The sequence below is a fragment of the Leptonotus elevatus genome, chromosome 3 (genome assembly GCF_054856555.1).
Source record: "Leptonotus elevatus isolate MCC_2025b chromosome 3, RoL_Lele_1.0, whole genome shotgun sequence".
NCBI classification, from domain to species: Eukaryota; Metazoa; Chordata; class Actinopteri; order Syngnathiformes; family Syngnathidae; genus Leptonotus; species Leptonotus elevatus.
The window spans coordinates 23,728,335-23,752,651 of NC_141241.1; the positions used below are offsets into that span (position 1 = coordinate 23,728,335).

A 24,317-nucleotide genomic window follows, 5' to 3' on the forward strand; every position below is an offset into this window, starting at 1 on the left:
GTTTCAGTGAGACGGCACAACTCTCACCTCACTCATCATCTCTCAGCAACTTAACTGGTGAGCAAAGTGCTATCAAAACAGATACAAATCACAGCCACAACTACAAAAGACAGCAAAAAAGGATCAACTACACAACCATGGTTTTCCCTGCATATGAGCCTACATCTAATTTCAGGCTGCCTCTGGCTACAATACCTCTGACATCATGCACAACTACACTAGTTGGGTGTTACTTTTTTTTTTTTTAACTGTAATTGCACCGATACAATACACCAATGTGGCATATCAAGCACTGTATCAGAAACAGTGGGAAGTCACTACTAAAAGTGTCAAAGAAGAGCCGCAAATGTTGGATTTTCTTTGCTACTGCAATTGGGTTGGACGGCTTGTGGATTTTCTTTTCTAACTTTTTTTGTAATTGTTTTGTTTTTAAACTTGATATTACTGAAATAAATGGAAAAAAATATCTAAACTAAGAATATACCCAATTAGTCAAATAATCGTGTACCTTTTTTATTTTGCATGCATTAAAGTGTAGTACAAAAGCACCCCCTAATTTTAACCAGTTGTTATTGTTTATTTCGTTTTTCGTATTCGTATAGTGATAATAAAAAAAATTCAAAAGGGGTTGTCTAGATTGCCGGCTCAGTCATTGTTTCCCAAAGTAAAAACAGATGTTTGCAAATGTCTTGTTTTGATTAAACACAGAAGATAATCAGTCTTCTTCCATGGAAAACTACAGAAATGAGTGAATAATTACTGTTGACATGCTGGAATCAGAGCATTTGGACAATTTTAAACACATAAATAAATAAATAAATAAAATATTTTATATATATTTATATAAATACATATATTTTAATGATCTATTTTTAGTTTGATGATGATTCTTTTTTTAGGTTTGGTGCCGATAATTTGAGCCAGTGCAGGTGAAACAGTGAAGATAATTAGTCAAAATGTTAGATTCATGTTACTAATGAGAAGCCATCATTTGTCAGGTCTGAAAGGACTAAGCCTCATGAGATGGACTTGACCAATGAAGGTTATGTTTCAGAACAGAATATGGAGGCAAAGCAAGGGTACTCAATAATGGTATATTTAACGCCATTTGAAAGGTTAGGAAGAGTGACAAAAGTGACAACAGTCAACGCAGCCAGCAATTTTGATTATACAATGGCTGGACAAGTTCACCTGGACATACTACGTTAGTAAGAGTTTACAATCTCCAATTCTAATAGCCATTCAATAGTCTAAATTCTCTCAAGGTTTGAGGCATAGACATGTATAAATATTTAAGCTGAAGCGATGATTGCATTTTAGCATTTAACCTAATGTTCCCACCTAGGAGTCTTTTCGTGAAGCCTAATTTGCCACTTCACAGAATTTGTTTCCACTGCGACAGCGTCTTGTGACGGCATACTTTACATGATTCCATCCTATGCGTGACATTGTGTTTGGTGATGTAAGGCGTTTATGCAGCTGCTCAGCCATGGAAACTGCCAAGAATCTCCCAGCCAGTTTTAGTGCCGATGTTAATGCCAGATGAGGTTTGGAACTCTGCAGTTGAGTCAGCATAAGAGTGGAAACTCTTACACACTATGCACCTAAGCCTTCAGCAACCCTGGTCTTTAACTTTACAATGTGTGCTATCTGCTTTCCATGCCTGACTTTACTTTAATTGGTTTAAATGTCCAGTTTACAATGGGGAATGTCTAACAGGTACCACACTCAAATTCAGTGTGACGACCCATTAGTTCGCTAATGTTCGCAAAGGCAGACTGCCCTGCTTTTATAAACTTGATCATAAAAAGCCCCACAAAAAAACCACTTGGTGTCATTGAGAACGTACACACTCCAACTGCTTTGACGGCAGAATACTCACGGCATCATGGCAGGAAGTGTAGACTATGTGAACCTGCTTCAGATCCCGGTCCAAGAATTGTCTGCGTATGGCCAAAACATTACAACCGCAACAATTGTCCTCCTCCACTGTCACTGACTGGGACAAACGTGAGCTAGACATTGATGTGCAGCTTGGGGCGTTGGAAGGGAAAACAGAAAACAAGGATTATAAAACATTGCGTGGGCACAAAAGGAACTGTGGTTTAATGTATGTAAAATACATAATCCCATTGCATTCTATGTAAGAGTATGAGATTAGTTCATCATCGTCAGTATGTGAAAATGTGATCCTTCCTTAAGTGTCACAAGAGACAAATCAGCCAAACTGTTCCAAACTGAGCAGGTGTTTGACTGCTTACGGGCAGGTGCTAACGAGGCGGCACAGTCCACAGGCTGGCTTCCTCATCAGGTACATGGGCCAACCATACGCAGCGAGAGCAAAGAGCATGTAGTAGCACACATCCTTGTACATGCCCATCTCAGTCTGGGATAGAAGCATACGGATACACATGTAAGCCACAAAAACAAGGAACTATAAGTATCACAGAAAGGTTTACTTTATCTCGGTTCTTCATGAGTGGTCTCGGTCAACCAAATGCTTTTAAGAAAGACCTTAATATTTGTTGTTTTTGCATTGTCATTTATGAAACATTTTCCGTTACATCTGATCCTTGTGTAATATTTCAAGCCCTTTATGGCTGTAAATATCAGACACATATTTAGCCCATTTTTTTGTTTTTCTTTTGTTGTTCAAAGTGAACAATAGCGCCCCCAAAATGTTAGACTATATATGGATATGTTTTTAGTACTGTGTGTTATTTTTAACAAACTGGAAAATATATAATATATATAAACCATAGAGTTTAAAAGTTAATATTTAAACAACTAAAATACAGTATCTCCCCCATTTGATTAGAAAGTGGTTTGATCCACCTCAGCCCTCCGCTGCCACCTCTGGTGCATACAAGCATAGCATGCATAATCGCCTCCAGCGGTACATCCCTGTGACTGTCTCGTTGAGTGAAATTGTAAGTTCTTTACTTTCACCAGGATATGTGAAAGGTTTATTACTCTACCACTCAATACCAACACATTATTTTCATTATGAGTTTGCTTTTTTTGCTGCTCAGTCATGCTACTTGATAAATGCTGATAAATTACCATAGGCTTAGGATATGTCTATATTTTACTGTTACAGTCCTTTTCTTCTTTGCATAACTTTTACCAGATTTGACTTACTCATCGACTTCCCATGTAATTTTTGGAGCGGTACATACCCCCAAACCCAACTAACATCCATTTAGTTTAGTTTAAAGTAGCACTAAGGAACTTTTTAACCTTAATAAAATATTTTCATATCTATTCTGATGAAACATCAACATAAAACTAGTTGAATGGTGCCTTTGCCATGGCCTTAGTGGGTCTGTATCATTTTTACTAGCACTAAGCAACTTTGAGAAGGATGAAAGGAACACTGCCACACAAAAAACTACAAATGTGCTGACTGCTTTATGGCATAAGTCACTTCCGCCCCTTTCCCCATTTGTTACAAAGATGTTAGTCAATTTAATAGTTGTTTTGCAGCTTTCCTGGCAGAAGCTGCAAAACAACTGAAAAGTTTTGTTTGAGGAGACAAAAAAGAAAAAAGGTAAACTACCTGGATAAAAGGACAGCCAAGGATCAACATTGGCCCAGCTTTCACTCGCTGCCATGAGTTTAAAAAAAAACGACGCAATGCGCTTGTCCTCATGGGAAATGTGGTCTTCATTCAGGCATAACATTACCGCTTTTGCCCATAATAAACATAAACTTATAGCTCCTTAATGTTGCTTTAAAGATTTACTTTATTAATGAAAGTAACGCATAAAAATATACAAATATTTTCATAATTCTAATTCAATAATGAGTTGACTAAAACCTCCCAGTCCACATCTGTGCCACCCAGGAGAGTGAACAGGGGGAAAAGTGTCACAGTGCTAGTATATATAGCTTGAAATATCCATCATATACACAGCAAAGGACTCACCGAGTTCTTAAGGTCCAGATATCTAGTGTTCCGAGTGACAGGCATCCCAGATAGGAAGGCAAGAATATCGTTGTTGGCCTGTTGAGGGAAATAGTAGAACAATTTTGTTTCAAAAGAACCATTAAAAAGCACAATAATGGAAAAAATTACTTAATTTATTGGGTGGCTTGCGATGAATTGCTGACTCCACAAGTGAAAATACAACTGATGGTTTCTTTTACTGTGTTTATAGGGACCTTCAGGTTGTAATACTGTACCTGATCGAGGATAGATGATCTTTTAGACCTCTGTGTCTGACGCAAGAGGACCAAGCCAGCAATAATATCACTAGGCACAATATCCAGGTCTCTGAAAAACTCTGCAAACAGGCTTGCCACTTCTGAATATGCATCCTGTAGACGACAGCAGCAGATGTAAATACATGGTGTGCTCGATCTCTGACAGACTTATCTGGTCCTCCTCGGTTTACAAGAATAAATCTAGTTGCAACTGATACAATGTCCTGAGAATCAAAAGCAAATATGAAGTAATCGGGGGAATAATCGATAGGCTAATCGAATCTAAAAATATTTGTTTGTGAAAGCCATAATTCTAACACAGCTCAACAAACTAGCACAACACACAGTCTATTCAGCGTTTCTAAGCCGCACATGTACCATACACATAAAAGGGCTGCCCACCCTGGTGTGCATGTCATAGCCCATTGGTGGCGGTAGCGTGTCACAGGCAGACTTAATTAATGATGTCCAGAAGAAGGAACCAGTCAGCAAACTAAACAAAGCTCAACTCCAGCAGCGGTGAGAAGATAATCCAAGTCTTTGAGTATTGTTGTGTGTTCCATTTGCATGTGTGTGCTGCTGTCTTCCATGCAGACGGTGCAGGTCAGATTCCTGACTTGTGCACCAAGAAGACCGCGCAGCTGCGGGTCATCAACCCAAATACAAAAAAACGTGGGTTGTAATCTGTTGTAAAACTGTGCAAAAAAAAAACAAAACCATAATATAAAAAGATAATTTCTGTAAATCCATATATAGCATTTCCCATTGTATGTTAACATTAAGTTACACTCTAAAAAGAGAATAGTTGAAATAAGTTAATACTAAAAAAAAGTTCATTAAACTTAACATATTCATTTTGGATTAACTTTATTCAATCGTGTTACCACTTGAAGCAATTCAATTAAGTTGGTTCAACAATTCTCTTTTTTGAGCAGACTTGCAGTATATTGCTAATAACTACTGTATGTATGCTAATGACAGTAATGTGCTGAAAATACTGTAGCAAAATTCAAGACAAATTCAGTAGGACCCCCGAATACTCACGTTTTGCTGCGGATTCACCTAGTTTAGAATTTATTTTCAACGATAAATGTATTTGTATCTAAATATTTTAACCTAAATCTGGTTACTTAATTCTGCCTGTTAGCGAGAGCCACCGCATCGCGATAACTTACATTGATGTTTCTGCATTTGGCAATTTGTAACTAATGCTTGTGTTTTTATAGTCAGGAACCCAGTTGGTGCCAACAGGATCGAGCAGATTCACCTCCAATGGGCACTAAGGGTTAATATTCGGATTCACTGCATGCCAATGGGTTAATTCTATAAGTGCTGTCCCCCCCTGGCTGGGCGTGGGCGGGTCTGCCCCTCTGTTGGCTGCTGGGTGGCGGCTGCGTCTTGGCCGTTCCCTGGGTCTCTTGGGGGGGTGCTGCGTTGCGGGGCTCTCCCTGGTGTCCGGGGTGGCGGCGCTCCGGCGCAGTCCGTCGCTCTGGGCCCGGCGACGCGGTTCGGGACCTGTGGGCCGCCGGGGTGCCCCATGGTTCCCTCTCCCCTCCCCCTCCCCCTTCCCTCTCCCCGCCCGTCCTCCCCTGTCCCTTCTCCCTCGTCACCCTTCCTCCTCCTCTCCCCCTCTCTCTGCGGCCCTGCCGCTGCCTGTTGCCCTTCTTGTCGTCTCCTTCCCCCGTCCCTTCCCCCTTATTTTTTTAATACACCACATACACTCACTGACATGCCTAGGAGGCGGGTGGATCGGAGCGTGGGGATATCATTTCCCTCTGCTCCGGTTCACCTGCTCCCAATTTTAATGCACCACACACACACACGTGTATATACACTGGGTGGGGTCCCATTCAAGGTTTAGGGGTAGAGTTCGCCAGTCGGCGAGCTGGCGAACTCAGTAACAGGGTTAAGCTTTCACTAAGAACGCTGGAGTGACGACCGGGGCCTTTCCCCGCTGGGCCTGGGGTTCGGGGGTGCCGCCCATCCTCCGGGGCCCTGAGGTGATGCGCTTGCTCTGTCCTGGCAGGGGTCGACGGCTTCCCTCTTTGATGGAGATTTTCATGCATGCCAGATCCACCACACCAACATCTATCGAAACTCAGACACAATCTGCTTCTTCCTCAGGTCATTGAATCGGTGGAGGCTGGTGTCTGTGGATCTCACTCTGCTTCGTCTGTCCTTCCTTCCCTTCCTTTCCTCAGTCTCTCCTTTGGTCTCTTGAGGTCTCCCTGATTTGTTGGAATTTAGATGTTTCTGGGGTTGGTGAAGGACTCTGGTTGGTGGCCCGGTGGGTGGTGTCTGGTCGGTCCTGGATTTCACTTTCCTTTCTTTTCTTTGGTCCTTCCTCGGGTCTCCTGACGGCGGTGTTCGGTTTAGGTGAATGGTATGGGATTTTTTAATAGGTTTTTGGTGAACTAATGAATACACACACGCACATAAATGTAAGTAAAATGAATGAATTTGTGTGGCTCACTGATTGTGTGTCCTGGGCTCTTGTGCAGCACATGAAGAATTTTAGTCTTCTGCTCCAGCTGCTGGCCTGGCCTTCCTCAAGCCTGTGTCTAAATGTAAAGGAAATTTGTTAACCAGAGAAAAAAATGACAATGAGGGTGTGGATGTTCTTATTTAAGGAAAAAAAATAAAATAATCAAAGGTTAGTTCGTACCTTAGTGTATATGTTGTAAGGTTTCGTTGACGCCGGCGAGTTGCTTTCAGTTTGACAAATGTCCGCCCCGTAGGATCAAAAGTGCACATAAGCGTAATGCAGACGCTGAATATCACTAGCCAGTTGCACGCAACAATCCCTAAAACACAACATAACAATATATACATTTCAAACCAAACTACAAATGCGGATGAGCACTAAGTATCCCACCAGGCATTTTATGAATTGTCATGTAAATACGCATGCGGACAGAAACACAAATCAAATAGAGTTGCATTAGTCTGAGTGGATAAGTTGGTAAATAAAATTTCAACAGACCTTCACAATCCCTCAAAAAACCCAAGAGACTGCTCAAATTAAAGGGAATAATAAAATGTTTTCCCCAAGTTGATAAATACGGTTTGAAAACCCCAAAAACTGTCCCAAAAAGAAAAAATGCGTTGGTGGTTGCAGCTGATAACAAAGAACTACAAATACAACTCGTGGGATATGATAAGTCTATTTTAACATTCTCAAAACAGATCTATCGAAGGCTTCTGTTTGACTCACCCAAAGCTAGGTTTTTGGCAGTGACATCAGAGCATGGCTGGTAATACTGAACAAGCCAGGCAATTCCCACTACTGCATACACAAGCTCTACCAGGAGAATGGCTGGGGGGATTAAAAAAAAGAAAGAAAAAAAAAGGTAAGGAGAATAATCAATCTGAACAAAATCAATAAAAACAAAAACAAAAATTATTGAAACTAAAACTACCACAAAAACAGAAAGTACTTTGAGATATCTATCTATATACATATATAGACACATATGTACGTGCGCACGAGCACGTTGGCGCACACATAGTGTATATCTATCTATCTATCCTTGCTCAAAAGTGAGTCAGCTTACCTAGACGGATATAGATGACGTATTGCACAGCTTCCCTGGGATGTGTGTAAAGGATGCTGCCTCTCATACTCAACCACATGATGGCACTCTCACAGATAAGGCAGCTGACCAAGATGCCCATATACCCTCGGCCATGGTCCACCAATGTTATAGAACAGGACTGGTCAGAGCCATAGGGAAGCCCGAACAAAACCACGGAGAGAACTACCAGCCTGAACACAACAACACAGTAAAATCGTGTAGTGTAAGGAAACGCAAAAATAACTACGCGATAAAAAAATAAACAACGAATAGTTCTGACACAGAAACTGACTCACCAGATGCAGTGTAACAAAAACAGAAAGAGGGCAGGCAGCACCAGGTCATCACTGCCGACTGACCAGCGCCGCCGAAACATCACCATGCCAGGCATCACTGCCCTGTAGAGACACAGAAGTAACATCAAGGATAACAAATATTTAGGACTGATATTTCCAGATATTTTGAGTCTCACAAAGCAGGGACAAACAATATGTGATGTGCAATGGCTTTACCAAGATGCAGTTATCTAATGTCACACAACAATGGCGCCACTACCTGGTAGAGATGCTGAAAAGCATTTATTTTCTGAATAACAAAGCAAATATCTTATCACACTTGTTACATTGCTGTTCATTGTGTTCGACTTCATTTGTCTGCAACATTTCGAGGCGGGACCTCGACAGTGGAATATTCCATATGTCACATCAGCCCCCAGTGCAGTATCACCAGACAGAAAAGAAAAAGATCAAGCTCCAACCACCTAATAATTGAAAGAAAGGTCAAAGGTCACAAAAAGCTCTGCATGTTGACCTCTAGCTGGGCAGTGATTTACTTCATACAGCTAGCTGAAGGTAATAAGAACAAGTTCAAGATGAGCTTTTATGAAATATTCTACTTGGTGAATAAAAAAAAAGCAAACCTGCTTTGACATAAGATGGAACGGTCCTATAAAAAAAAGATTCCTTAACATCACCCTGATCATTCTCTTGTTGAAAAGCACAGCTGAGTTTCATTGCAGCTGCCTCTGGGCTTAAATGAACTGAAATCTCAAAGCCACAGGAGGGAAGGAAGAGGGGCGCCGCAGAGAGGCTGATGCAGGCCTTATGATGCCGACAGAGCCTGATCTAGCATTTACGGTTAGCTACTTCAGTATATCTCATGAAAGGTTTGCTTTGTTAAAACAAAGGAAAACAGAACACAAAAATCCATCATTCCAATTTGTTTTGCAATAGATGTAAGACAAATAAAAATGAAGAATGCTGAATGTTTTGCTCTGTCTGTCGCAATGATTTTTCAATCATTAAGAGAGTGCCAGTACTCACCTTGTTCCAACCTTAAAAGTGTAGTCATCACAGTTATTAAAACTCTTCCTTGGTATTGTGCCAACAAAAATTAATAATACTAATTAAAATGCCAAGAGATAGCTGCATCATTGTCCGGAGAAAGGCGCTAATGTAAGCTGGCTGAAGCAAATATGAGGTGATATACGACGCATTTCAAGTGGTTATGTGAGTCTCACACCCACAACACCAAGCAAGGTGGTGACGTATTAATAAACCCGACGTGAGCTCATCATCACCCAGCGTAATAAACAGTTACCTTCCCTGAAGCGTCTGTGTTGTGTGAAGCACAAAGAGAGGCAGTGACGATTTGGACGGCCCTACCGTTACTTTGCGAGCTAGCAAGCGAGCTAGCCCGCTATGTAGCCGCTATCTCCCACTAGCGTGCTAGTTGGCCAAATCGCCACTGCCTAGCTCCGTGCAACATGTATAAGCTGATAAAACAGAGACATTGCAGCCCAAATTAACATAACACTTCGGGGAAGACCGCAAACTACATGCTGTGGCAAAAATGCAGGGTTTCCCCCCAGTGCTTTATAACCAGGCTTTTCTTGCCCTCCCACCACTGATGAACATAAATCAACGTTGATGCCGCTTGCTGCCATGAGGACTCCCTTCCCCAGTCGACGAATGACAAATAGTAATTGCTGGATGTCGCTGAATTGTTGCATAGGCAGAACTGCCACCCTAAAACTGAGTGATTACAACCAGAGTGTGATAAGTGAATATAAAAAATGTGCTTTAATTCATGTTATGTCTTCTTTGTAATTCAAAAGGTATGAGCAGAATACCAAGCATGGCTGCGACAACGTTAAATGTTTGAGCCTGAGGAGGAAGTTGAGAGCGGGAGCTATTTAGGAGTGCTTTTGCAACTAAGAGTGGGTAAATATTGCAAGTCATGCTCTGTCATGTTGATGCACTGCTATCCAAATAGAATGACCGCCCTAACAACATCAGAAGGTACTTTGACAAAGGTGTGGACAGACACTCCTGACAAATTAAAGTATTACCGGTACATCTTTTAACATGGTTGTGCAGACTTGTTTACTTTGTATATAGACCAATACCAGTAAGAAGTACTTAACTCGAGTAGCCTACTCACCTATACCAAGTAACCGATACCACTAACACTTTTGATACATAAAATACCAATTAAATTAATGACAGATCATTTTAACGAAATGCCTTGCTTTTAATTCTGACAAAAAGCACCAACCGCCAGTTTGTAACAGGGTTAAAGTGAAAAATAAAACACAAATAAGTCACTCTGTAGGATTCATTGGGTGATAATTTAACAAAAGTGTAAATAAAACTAAAGAGTTTTAGTATTCATTCTAAATAAATTCAAGTGCATGACATTATGAAGATCTATCACAATATTATATTATATTAGCCGAAATTGATCATTGTTTTTTCACCTAATCAAAATAAGCCCAAAAAAAACACCTCCCCATCAAACTCGAATAAAGGGGTAATTGACTCATTGAGTCATATTCAGCTGTAAAAAAAAATATATATATATTTTGTCCAGAATGAATTTGATAACTTCATTTATTTTTCATATACAATTTATACCTTTGAAAACAAACTGAGCCATGATTGGTCGCTACCCGTTTCCTCAGCACAGGTGATGCCATCTTCAGTTAACAGCAAGTGGCAATATTAGTTTTTAAAGGTATCAATTGTTCAAGAAAAATAATCAAGTTATCACATTAATTATAAAATCTTCTTACAAAAAATGGCTCAAATAGTCAAGTATCCATTTTAAGAGAAAATACAATAAACAACTAGCTAGAATAAAAAATACCTGAAAAATAGCTGATAGTAAAAGCAGTTTTCAAGGACTATATAGTGGATTGTGGTTGTATACAATGTAATGTAGTGCAGCTTTACTGTATCTATGCTCCTCTTTGAATGCCATAATGTGCTTACAATGTAAAGATGTAAGCCCATGAAAGCAGTAGTGTTGATACATTTACATGAACCTTCATTCATTGTTCATAAACACGGAGCAGCTAATGCATCAAGCAGGACAAGATCGCAAGTAAATTGTGAGGGTTGTGGAATGATGTGGGATTAACAACCTCATCCATCATTAGTGTACCGTGGATATTACTCATGTTGGTAAGTTATTAACTTCTCTAAAGTTGGTGGTTATTTAGCTAGCGGTGCTACCACAAGGGCCACTGTTGCTAATGTTTACAGTACCGGTAGTCTTGCTAGCCACAACACCACTACCACTACATGGATGTGTTTGTAAATTCATACATGGGGAGCACGCTATAGGCGGTGACCTATACCATGGTCAGCCGCCTTCCTACAGCTATTTAGCGATCAGGGATAATGAAAGAAATAAGAAATTATGGTCTATGAATATCAAGTTGCCATTATTTCTTGCCATTTTTTTTTTTAACTACAATCATTAAAAATTCATCCACTAGTACAGGGGTGCTCAATTTCGGTCCTCGAGAGCCCCTATCCAGCCTGTTTTCCATGTTTCCCTCCTGCAGCACAGCTGAATCTAATGATCAGCTAATCAGCAAGCTTTGCAGAAGCCTGATAACGATCCTGATCATGAATCAGGTGAGTTAGTGGAGAGAAACATGGAAAACAGGCTGGATAGGGGCTCTCGTGGAACGAACTTGAGCACCCCTGCCTTAGTGCATATTAAATTGTAAATATAGTTCAGCGATGTTGTAGCTGTTTCTTCTTGGGTTGTTGCTTCAGGTCTTTCAGACACTGCTGTTGATATAGCGCCTTCATAATGGCGCAACACTACAACTGCAGTTAAAATGCATTGCTGCCGAGCTCAAGCAACACAGCTGGAGCACTGTGTTGAGCGATATCAGTGGCTCAGGCTGGAGGTGGCCGCTTCTGAATTTTGTACACAGGAAAAACCCCGGTTGATCTACCCGGAAGTGTTTATCTAATCAGACGCGCAATCTCTGAGAAATGTCATATTGTTACAGGTGTTGTACTGAGGCAGCTGGTCGTTTATTTCAACAAAGTTGAGCCACTATCGATTGGCGTAAGCGAATGCACGCAATGTATGTTCTTTGGGTCAGAAGACGAGGCATTAAAACTCAAACTCAAAATTTCCTCTTAGGTGCTTGCAATTGGCGAGGAGGACTTACATCATTATGATTTTGTTTGCCTTCAGTTGCCGGTTGTTGTATCGGCAGCCTTCAAGAGTATTCGATACCTTGCAATAATGCTTGTATCGGGCTGATTACTGGTATCTGTACTCACCCATCCCTAATAAACACTGCATCTTTCCAAATAATATTCTCAGTAGTGACCTGCTCTACCTGACTTTATGGATTGTACTTTGTACACAAAGTGACACCAAAGTACTTCAATGGGAAGGGAAAAAAAGCACTGATTTATTTGCAATTCCGCCTACTTAGCACTCAGCAGGGACGTGTAAAACAGAAAAATAGCAGCATTTCCTCTCAGCAGATCTGGAAGCATCTAAACTGCACATTCTTCCAATTATGCTATAACAGACAAAGACCTAAAAGTCCTCTACGATAAGACTCAAGTGACTGAGTGCTTTTTCTGATTGCTCGTAATGCTCAGCCTACCTTAGGTCATAATACATTTGACCACTTTTTTCAGTCATTCCTTATTTTATGACGGGATTCCAACTCAAACAGAAAATGGATTTCGGATACTCTTATTATGGAAGTGACATTAAACAAGGCAGTCTTTGCACAGGAACAGCATCACGATTTGGTTTGATTGACGGCCAATCTAATCTGCAAAAGACTATCAGGGCCTTGCTGAAAATAGTGTTTGGCGCACAGGCCTACGTGATAAATACGTCAATGTTGATGCGCAAGAGTATTGCATATTTTTTAAAGTGAATCTATAAAATTTTTGTGTGGATTTGTGTCATGGCGTGACATGTATGCAAGGTAGGCACTTCAAATATTTGTAAATAAGTATAACGAGTTGCTGCAGGAGACACACTCAATGTCAGTCAGACAATGACAGTAAAAAGAAAAGAAAACATGGAAGCCTCAAAACCCTTTTGACCTCTAAAACGGAGATCATTTTATAATTAATATTGTCTTTTATTTATTAAATATTGCTGCTTCTACGTGCAACAAGACTAGAGGAGGTAGAGCAAGACCATGAAAGCTGATAATAGTTGTGTTAATTGGTCTTTCGTAGGAAGTAAAGATTGACAATGACTTGAGACTTGCATCTTTTTTTTAAACGTGAAATGGGGAAGTTTGTTTGCAATTAAAAAAAAAATACTTAAATGTCGTAAATGTAGGCACGTATAGGACTACGCATTTATCAATTAATATTACTTATTGATTGATTTGCTAAAATTATAGAACATAAATATAAAACTGTAAGGTTACTATTATTTAGTGCTGTCAAAATTAGTACGTTAATTTGTAGTTGATTTAAAGTTCCTTTAACGCCACTAATTTTTTTTAATGTGAGATTAATGACTGCCCTTTACTTGGAAAGCCTGTGTTGGGGGGAATTCCAGTCGCAACGCAGCAGACACGTTTACGTAAAAAATTAGCAGTAACACATTTAATAATAAAGAATATATTTGTAGAGACTGGGGCAAGTTATATTTTACAATTTAAAAAAATTGCAGAATTTCACAAGTTACTTAATGTTAAAGATTAGATAGCTCCTAATATTAAAAGGAAAAGGCACTGAGCTTGTCTTACAAATGCAATTATGCCATCTAGTGGCAGATAATTACCTCAACACAAATCAATATCACATTTGTTTTTTACAGTACAGTAAAAAATAATAATTAGAACCAAATTTTACGAATTGTTATGAAATTACTGTATCAATGACTAAAATTTGTTTTACATATTTTTTTTCACTTTTAAGTTAAAAAGAGCATGAAAACTTAGAAAATACATATTTTATTGTACATTTCATTTTATATTTAGAAAAGATACAATTTGTGATTAATCTAGAGTTGTCAAACCTGTTTTGAGTCCGTGCGTACTGAACACATACTGTATGCATCCTGACCTCGCATGCACTAGCGGCAAATTCAACAGTGGACACCTACTTCAAGGAGCGCTTATATGAGGATATCCGCTAGGGGTGTGAATTGCCTAGTACCTTGCGATTCGATTCGTATCACGATTCGATTCAATACCGATTAATCCCGATACGAATCTATAAATTGATTATTGCGATTTTTTAAACTAAAATTAAAAAAATATTATAATATAATATAATAAATATGCATTTAACAAACAGGTTGCAATCTGTTTCATGTCTGAACAGCACTGAAATAAAAATATTAAGGCTTAATGTTCCATTAATATAACATTCTTCCATGCTTAATGTGTGAATCCTAACCCTAAATAAGACGTTTTGTTAAATATTTCCATAAAAAATTGATGTTTAAGAATCGATTCGACTGCATATAGAATCGATTTGAGAATTGCGCGCTGTAATATCGCGATATATTGCCGAATCGATTTTTTCTAACACCCCTAATTTCTGCAAATATTCACATCCAATGTCACAAAAACAACTTATTGATGGGGACACGTGGACCATTGTGCATATGTGGAAATTATGAATACTGACGTCCTGAAATGTTTATGAGTGGAATAGCGTGCAAATCTGCGGTCTGCGTGAAAGTACAAAGCAGCCGGCGTCTGCACACCACGGAAACTATTAAAGACTGCAAGCATAATAAATATCATTGTAAGACTCTGTTGTTTTCTTCTATACCTTGACAAGAATACCTGGTCATGCTCATACCACAAGACCAGACAGTTGTCATTAATTAGAAAACTAAACTACCCAATATGCCCAACACAATAAAATACTGAAGCCCAGACTTAATTCAATTATGAAGTGACCAGACAGTCCGATGATTAATGGTGCTTAGAAAACCCAATAAAAAGTGAACAGTCAGACAATATCAGAAATAACATTCAAAGACAGTTAGAGGGCAGGACACTCATGCAACCACAGGAATACATAACTGTAAGAAACAAGTATGATGTCTTTTTTTGAGTGATTCAGTAACACATAAAATGCGTCAACGGAGAGCCAACAGCATTTAAGGTGAGTTGAACCGGGGTCAGTAAGCATTAAAGGTTTCTCACAAGCACATTCTTCTAATTTTTTAAGTGCATAAAATGGAACAAAAAAAGAAAAATTTTGAAAGTGAAAAAATAGGCTGTACAAAAAAATGCTGGTCTGGAAAACTAATTGGAATAGACAGACAACAAGTTACGTGCTTTTTCCACTAAGAATGAAGAGAAAATCAATGTACAAAAACATTAAAGAAGAGGCTGGGAACCTAACTGGTAAAAAAAATAATAATAATAATAAAACATTTTGATTTAAATCAGTCATCCACTGATGCATTTTCTTCACTTTTTTTTTTGCTAAAGACTTAAACGGGACAAATAATTTTTTTTGGAATTGTGTGTATGGATCATTAATTAATTAGAAATACTGTAGTGTCTTTGAAGTGCCTGCTCACCATTAAGTGTGAAGTTACACAACTCCTGTTGGCTTCTTTCCCCCCTGCCCTTTAAAAAAATAATAATAATTTGTACGCAAGTTTGGAATTTTGCCTGATTGACGTGGCTAATCCTCATCATTTATCATATTGAGATTGGCAGCAAGACAGGGTGAAGATATGTCCTTTTTAAACACCATTACTGTACTGTATGTCAAAGCCCATTAGGTTGGAATGATAGCTTCAAGTAACCTGCACATGCAGTACTTTAAACTAAGTGTTTGGTGGAATGGATGACATGAGGGAGGGGTGTATTTGCATTTTGTCTTAGCTCCGTCCACGCTCATCATAGTAACAAAGCATGAGGTGAGCAGTGGCATGTTTGCAAGACCCCAGAAATTAGTCAGAAAATTTAGATTTTTGGAATCTGAAACCTTGATTTGACCTCTTGCTTCTTCCACCCTGTTTGGTTGCCCATTATTTTGTTGGAACCTCTTTTTAGTCTTCAAACGTCTGGTCGGGTGTTTTGTCTTCCTCATCACAACTACAAGTGAAGTATTAGAGCATTCTTTATCACCGGGGTTCCAATGCTTATTATTAATGCTTCATCATCTACAGACTTCTCTATGTCATTTTGATTAAGCAGGAGGCATTTTCAGCACTGTAGCACCATTTAGCCATCTAAAGTACAGAAATATATGTTTGTCAATTTTTGAGTATTATTTGGTCAAAATATCTCATTTTGAGCTGTAATTTGTCCAATATAAATATTTTTATGGTGCACTATACAACAACAACACAAAGATAGACAATTGAAGGACACCAAATTTTGCTTTTTAAATGTAGTGTCAAATTTGGACACAAATAAATTATCTGCATGATTATAAGTAATAGTAATTTGCGTTCAAGTTGAAAATCTCACTGGAAAATCTTCAAAATCGCATTTTTCTTCACCTTGATTCAGCAAGTTGGTAACTACTTGAAGCAGGCCGTCTTGGCTTGTTCCATGTACTGTGTCCTAATTGTCATAGTAAAAAATGTATCCCTGACTAGGGGGTAGGAAAGAAGTATCATATTGTACGCATGAGGGATTTGAGCAAAGTTTTTACTAGGGGTGGGAATTTTTGAATGTCTCACAATTTGATTCCCATTTTTGGGTGTGCGATTCAATTAAGAATCGATTTGATTAAGAAAGATTTTTGATTAAAAATTATTTGATTGACAATAATTTTTGCTTCAATCTATAGATGTGCAAGGAATCGTAATTATCTACTTCAGTCTGACTTGCTAACGCTAATTAGTGCTCCACTCCCGGCACTTTTATCACTCAAAAGAACGGCTCTATGCTGAAAAAAACAAAACTTTTATTGGAATAACTTGATTGTGACTTTTTCCTTCTACTCTCTAATGTGGCTACAACTTAACAGTGTATCAGACCGCATGGAGCCACACTGCCCCTAAGTGGCCAAATCGGGTATAACATGAACAGCGCTCCCAATAAAAGGCACACACAAACAAAGGGACGACAGTATACAATAATTTAAATACAACCCGATTTTGGGACATTTAAAATCGATTCTGAATTGTACTAAATGAGAATTGTGATTCTTATGAGAATCGATTTTTTTGGCACACCCCTAGTTTTTAACACTATGGTTCAGAAAGACTTGTATCAAATTTGATACATTTGGGGATATAGGGTTTTTAATCACATAATTGAAAATGCCATTATATGCAATGCAAAACTGACCAGGAGAGCCTGACATAATACTATAACCACACGCTGTTAGGTTAATATTTTTTTTTCCTGATTAATCACTGGTGTCTCTGAAAATAATGTTTAGCTCTCAGCAGGGCACAAAATATCAACATACTGCTGAAAGGACCATGAGTCGTATATTTCTGACAAACCAACCGCACAGTCATTACAACCTGCTGCAATTGTTAAAGCTTCCCATAAAAGAAACATTAATCTAATCTCACCGCAGGTAATTAAACAACACAAACATACACATACTCAGGTCCATTACTAATTAGAATCGTTTCAGAGCAGAGCTATTCAGCTCGGGTGGGATTTAACAGACTAATATCTGCAGTCGATGGCTCAAGGACGCTAATAGCATTTATGTCCGCAAGGTCCTTCACATCTGCCATTCTGGGACGTTTGGCTCATTTGTATTGTGGTATGTTCCAAAATCGACCAAAATCAAACATCAAGGATACACCAGCTCATATGGCACAGTCCTTCATGGGACACTATCATCTGAGTCCTTGTGAATTTAAAGGTCATATGTACAATTTGTAAAAAGACGTACACATCCCTGCACGTGAGCAGCGCCTTTGTGCAACACAGTGTATGGCTGCGTGCCAGGCCCCGACCCCTGCCCACGTGACCCGACAACAACAATGACAGGGCTCCCAGTCTGTCATTATAGCTTTGTCTTTGACATGTACAATGTAACAGACAGCAAAAGCAAGGGGACACGTTATTTGTCTATTAAAGTAAGTTGAAATAGTGGATATCTATTAAAGGTGACAGTTGTTCAACGTTAAAGTCCACAATTTAGAACCACCAAAATTCTAACTCCACATAAACCGTAACAGTCACGTCTGATATAACCCATATGATGTCAACATACCAGTACAGCCCAGTTGACAAACAGTAGGTTGATCCAGGATGACTTGCAGCTGGTGCTCCTCCCTCTCCCCTGTCACTTCGTAACAAGCCAAGCGGCGGCACAAAGGCCTCCTGGGCTCCTACTACCCTCTCCATCATTTCTGCTCTCGCAATTGCTAACGGAACCGAGGCAAGAGAAAACATTTTGTTTATCTTGCAAACGCATACACTTTGAACAGAGCGTGCAAACTGGTTGGACAACGAACAAGCGAGAAACCTTATCAGTAACAGTGGGAATACAAATACCAAGTCGACCTGATGAATGATGGGCTACTGTTCCACTAATACAAATAATTGTGGCTTTCTTCATGTTTGACTCGAGTCTCTTAGAACACAGGTTATTGCCCACAGCAATTGGGGCAACAAGGACGAGACAAAGTGGCAAATCTCACCTGCCTATGTTGCCTAAGTGCTTTTGTGTTTGTTAGGATTTTTTTTGAAGTCTCATTAAAATCAAAATGGTTATCATTTTAGATAATTGGGGGGTGGGTTTGGCATGGAACAAGCCTCTATTCCATTGGTGGGCAAACTCAGTCCTCGAGGGCCGGAGTCCTGCAGGTTTTGGAGGTTTCCCTCTTCCAACACAAGCTGATTCAAATCAACAGGATCAATTAATTATCAGGCTTTTGCAGAGCTTGCTGAGCTGATCATATACCAGCTTTGTTGGAGAAGGAAAACATCCAAAACTTGCAGGACTCCGGCCCTCGAGGACTGAGTTTGCCCACCAATGGAATAGAGGCTTGTTCCATGCCAAACCCACCCCCCAATTATCTAAAATGATAACCATTTTGATTTTAATGAGACTTGGTGGACTCGTTGATAGTGATGACAGCACTATATCTCAAATTTGAGGTCAATCGCAGCAGGGGTTTGGGAGCTACCGCCTGCAAAATGTGGCGTGGCCGCCTTACTTTGGGCACTTCTATCTCAGGAACGACTGGGTCAATCTTCACAAAACAGATACTGTTGGAAAGGGAATTTGACACAGATTCCAAATCTGCAATCATTTAGAAGATCGGTGCATATTTTAGAAACCTTTTGTTGACCGGAAAATTAACCTTGTGGCTCACATGACCTTAACATTTTTCATGAAGTGTCATCTTTGACATGTTCTTTACAGATACGATAAATGTTTCAGAGTTTGTTTGTTTGTTTTTTTCCCCAAACAGCAATGAGTCAAAGTATCCGCATACCCTCAGACTTTCAATGATTATTCAATGATTTGGCGTGAAACGACCCTATCAAAATGTCAAAAAAAAATTTTTAAATCTAATATTAATATTAGTATAAAAGAGACTGCATTGATCTTATAGAGAATGTCTAGCTCGAGTTCCAATTCCAATTTCCTCTATGTTCACGTCCATCTCTGCTTGAGTGAGAACGAAACCGCTTTAAGAGTCCCTCCACATCACATCCACTTCTCGCTGTTTCTAATCAGCCTGTCTCTCCACATCCACAACTCATCACAAGACAGCGGCATGCTGTCCATCCAAACGAAGCCCCCCCCTCTCCTTTCTCCAGTCCTCCCTCCCATTCCTCACTCTTCCCCGTCCTAATGCTCTCTCCTTCTCCTTCTCCTTCCTACCCACACACTCATTCACTATTCATATTTTAGAGGACATTTGTGAGCATGGAAACAAGCGAGTACATCTGCACCATTTTCAGTGCAGAGGAAACCTACATTTTCTCCTCTCGCCTTGCTCTTCCTTATCTAACAAAGCCAGAATTTGGTTTTGGTTTACCACTGCTCATCTTTTTTTAGACTGAAAGCCATGTGCCACTCACTCCTACTCTCCCTCTGCCTCTTTCTCCATCTTTTTCTCCCACCGCCACCCACTCAATCCTTTTCACCTCCTTCCTCTCCATTTTCTCGTGTTTCAGCCGATGTATTAGTGTTTGCATGTGCCTGTTTGTGTATATGGATGCTTGCCAGTGCTGGGGTGCAAACGTGAACTGCCAACTTGTCTGCAGCGGACACCCACAAACCATGTGAAACTATGTATCTGGTGAGGTAGTAAAAGTGTGGTGACGCAGACATTTTTTTTGTATTCAATTAAACATCATAAACAGACATCACTGCATGAAATACAATTTCATTGAAGAGGAGCCAATCGTGACTTGGCTCGCAAGCCACATGATAGCAGTTTCTGGCTGGGTGGGGTCTCACATTTGCGCCTCGCATGCCCAGAGCAACGCTGTAGCACAGCTCATACCAAAGAGCTGTGGCCTTTTAATATTGTACAACTTGCGCTGTGCACGATGACAAAGGTCTAACATTTTACAGTATGTGTAGTAAAGCCATCAGGTCCTTAAGAGATACTAACCATTTATTGAATCTATTGAATCCACAACTGGTAAACAAACAATTAGTCCCACCGGTTCAAGGTAATTTTCCATCATGTTATTCAAACAAGAAAGTCTGGAGGAATATTTTGGGTTGGATATATAGCAAGATGACTGACAACCTCGTGACATTTGTCCATGAACAGGAGCCGTTATCAAATAAAGGGAAAGTTACATGTCCGTTTCCACGATAACAGACAATAAAACGGAAGTTGTTTAGGTACAATATAGCATGATGTTAACAGTAGAAAGCTGCCATGTATTTGCTGGTATTTAAAATTATTTTGTCATTTAAACAACTTAACAACAAATGTCAAGCGTTTTCAGGAAGATTAAAGTCGTTGCGACCTTTTGCGTACCGACGCAAAGATTCAGCTTCACCTTGTAAATCTTTGGATTGACAAACTAATCCGCAAATCCTGCAATAAATCATCCCTCTGTCTTTACTTCCTCATAACCTTTCATCAAACACAACTAATATGATTTATTAAAGAACATAATTTCATCTTTCTGTTTACATGTGAAGGCCTTGCTTATGTCCCAGACACAACAAATCAATCTACACATTTCAGAAAAACAGTTCCAGAGGATAGGTCAAGAAGTCACCAGATTCAACAGCTACACAATATGATCAGCATTTTAAAGAAATGACACATGCAAATGCAGGGTTTCTGAGTCTTACGGTATTCGTTTGTATGAATCTGTTAAAAATAGCAATATGAATATTATCAATGATAGATATCATTTATAAAAACTACAATTACACCATAGGAATAAATCAAATACTGTTGCACCATTTTCACTGGGGAACAAACCACATTGGAACAATACCTACACGATGGAGCCAGACTCAATGCAGTCTGACGAAAAATTTAAAATTGTCTCTTGAGAGGCACTTGTCATATTTAAAAGAAACGTTGATCAACAGACTTCAATTTGCTTTCAATTAAAACTAACCAAAACGTCCCACAGAATCCATTTACTGATAAATGGATTGTATATATGCACGATTACTCCTTTTCATAAGTCAGCAAGACAGAAAAGAGAAAACAGTTGCCTCAGGGCACCAAAAAAGAGGTAGTGACGTTTTTTTCCATACAGAGACAGACAGTTGTATTTGCCAAGTCACTCTTTGAGATGGCAAAGTTCTTCAAGAGTTGAAGACTAAACAAGGTGTGTACACATACACACACTCTTGATTCAGATTTAAATGACAGTGTAATGTATAAATATACTTAAGAACTGGCACTGTTTAAAGCGTTTATAGAAAGCACCAGTTTCTCCAAAAACAAAAACCATACAAAAAAATCATTTCATTCTTCTCATCTGATGTTGTAAAATATACTCCTAGAAGGGAATTTATTGAATCTAAAATGCCTCAATTATTCACCGCACATATCAGAGTATGTGACTAATATAAGCTATTTTTTGTTTGTGCATACAAGTGTGTCCGGAGAAGCTAATGAGACACAAATCTATGCAAAACTGTGAATTTGTGCTCATAAAAAATATTGAGTAAATGAACATACATTTGTTGAAACATACCACTTGATGTGGAACAATTAACCTTTCACAGGTGTTCCTCGTTCTTCTTTCCCACACATTGTGGCATACTAACACTTGGGGTCTCAAACTTGCGGCCTGTGGGCCAACTGGGACCCAGGGGGTGTTAATTTTGTGGCCCTCTACTTGACCTCAAATGCAGCTTTAAGTTTTTTGCTTGGAAGAATCATTTCCCTGGGTGTTTAATATGTACTGTACAATATTTTAACAATTACTGCATGTACCGTAGCTGAGAATTATGACAGCTTACGATGGAGTTTGTTGAAATGTTAGCCAATAGAAATTCAAAACGTATAGTCACTTGGTTGAAATGCGAATGTAAAGTGACATGATGAGGAAGGCAAATATATCCTTAAATCCATGCCTGTCATTTCTTTCTAAAAACCTGCCAAAAAGAAAAAGATTGGCATACGCAGAAGAACCATGTTTTGAAAAAGCTGTTCATTTTCAGCTGAACTGATAATGTTCTAAACTGTTAGATTATTAGCAGTTCGATTAGTTGTCCTTTTTTTGCAATACGTAGAACCCTTTTTGTCAAATATTTGATACAGGTCAGGCCTCACCCAAAAGGTGTCTCCAGCTGTCCCTTGGTAAACGGAGTTTGAGACCGCAAATGTGTGACACTTTGGAAACCATAACGTTAAGACAGGTGTCATTCTCCACACAATGACATATAGATTCATATAAAGCAATTGTAATTACGAATTGTAAACAATATAATTTTGTCATTGATGAGAAGAATTCAAGGGTGTGCGTATGTGTCGGCATCCAACAAACACGTGTATGAGCACAAGCAGTCGCGTTGCAGTAATAAGAGCATCCTGCGGGCCTCGCTAGTTGTGATGTGGCCTACTAATGTGTCCAAAATCAATACGAAAAAATTAATATATAAATGAAAGGTGGGCTTTCTTATTGAAAGCCCAGCGTGTGCGTACAGAAAAGGTGGATGTCCATTTACTGAAGTGTGTTCGCCTGGTGCCCGCTGTTTCTCACCTGGATTTTGACGCTGCCTTGCCACAAACCACTGCATCGGTTCCGCTTGCTCGCCCATATCCCCCCGACTGGAGACAAGCCTTGTCAGACTCGTTCTCCCCGACACCGACTCAGAGATGCGGGAGGGAGGTGAAAGTCCGTAAACGCCTCAGTGAACGGTTTTATGACAACCGACCAGCTGTCATTCGAGTTGACGGATGAATGGTCCTGGAAATAATCGGGTCGAACGGATCCGCAGCCCGTCCTCAATGTTGATTCTCAGAGCAACACGTCTTCGGCTGTGGCAGCTCCCTCACCGTGGCTCCTTTCCCGTCCTCCTCCAGCCCAGCTAGGAATTGTTGAGATAAAAATCCAGGGAACAAGACCGTCGCTAAGGATGAACCCCTGTCACGTTGTAGTCAGTGGCATGTATGTGCTAGTGGCGGCCGGACAACTCCCGATCCCCAGCAACGACAGTCAGCAGGCATAACAGAGGCAGCATTCCACGAGAAGCAGGCCCATCCCCCGGTATATATCTACATCGAATTGCGTACGAAGATGCCATCTCTCTTCCGCGTTTCGCTGCGCATATCACGTACCGCGTTTTGATTGCGCATACCTGACCCGTTTCTTAACGGAAGGCACTCGTGAAATCTTGCAGAGAAAGGGCGCCACTGGTGGTTTGTGAATATCAAGAAGTCGGCTGCTGCTCCAAAGATGAGACAGCTTGGGCGAGATGTTTGCCTGCCAAGAGAGCGCGCATTCACACCAAGGAAATACTGGAATGTTGTTTTTTGTCTATTAAATGTATTGATGTACAATAAACGCAATGTAATGATTCAAACAAACACTGCCTCAACCGACTCCGTTTGAAAGTAAAGTCAGTGAGACCATTTCAATGCAACATTTATTGAAATGGGGGATTGTCGTGTCATGAAGAAACCAGAATTACAATTCTCTTGACCCATAACCCTTCTTCGATGCGACGTACAGTGGGCGTGGATCCCTGTCAAGTCATAAAATAAACACATGAAACTCAATTTTTAAAATATCAAACATAGCAACCCAAGCCGCAGTAACGCAATTTTAATAAGAGATTGGGTAAATAATGTTAAAATTGTTTGGCTTAATGTCCATATTGCCGATTTTGTGGGTACTATTTTGTG

General features: G+C 39.7%; 1 protein-coding gene across 2 annotated transcripts in view; it reads right to left on the minus strand.

The window, feature by feature from the left end:
- Window positions 1–23,848, minus strand: part of dagla (diacylglycerol lipase, alpha) — a 39,634-nt gene extending 15,786 nt beyond the window's left edge. For both annotated transcript variants that reach the window (XM_086071044.1, XM_086071043.1), the window contains exons 1-10: window positions 23,173–23,848; window positions 8,078–8,179; window positions 7,761–7,972; window positions 7,421–7,522; window positions 6,872–7,010; window positions 6,680–6,767; window positions 4,186–4,320; window positions 3,929–4,006; window positions 2,262–2,386; window positions 1,883–2,033 (exon numbers count right to left, since the gene is read on the minus strand). In XM_086071044.1, coding sequence (XP_085927170.1) covers window positions 1,883–2,033; window positions 2,262–2,386; window positions 3,929–4,006; window positions 4,186–4,320; window positions 6,680–6,767; window positions 6,872–7,010; window positions 7,421–7,522; window positions 7,761–7,972; window positions 8,078–8,172 — 1,125 coding nt within the window. In that variant the 5' untranslated portion in view covers window positions 8,173–8,179; window positions 23,173–23,848. The remainder of the gene's footprint in view (window positions 1–1,882; window positions 2,034–2,261; window positions 2,387–3,928; window positions 4,007–4,185; window positions 4,321–6,679; window positions 6,768–6,871; window positions 7,011–7,420; window positions 7,523–7,760; window positions 7,973–8,077; window positions 8,180–23,172) is intronic.
- Window positions 23,849–24,317: the final 469 nt, after the last annotated feature.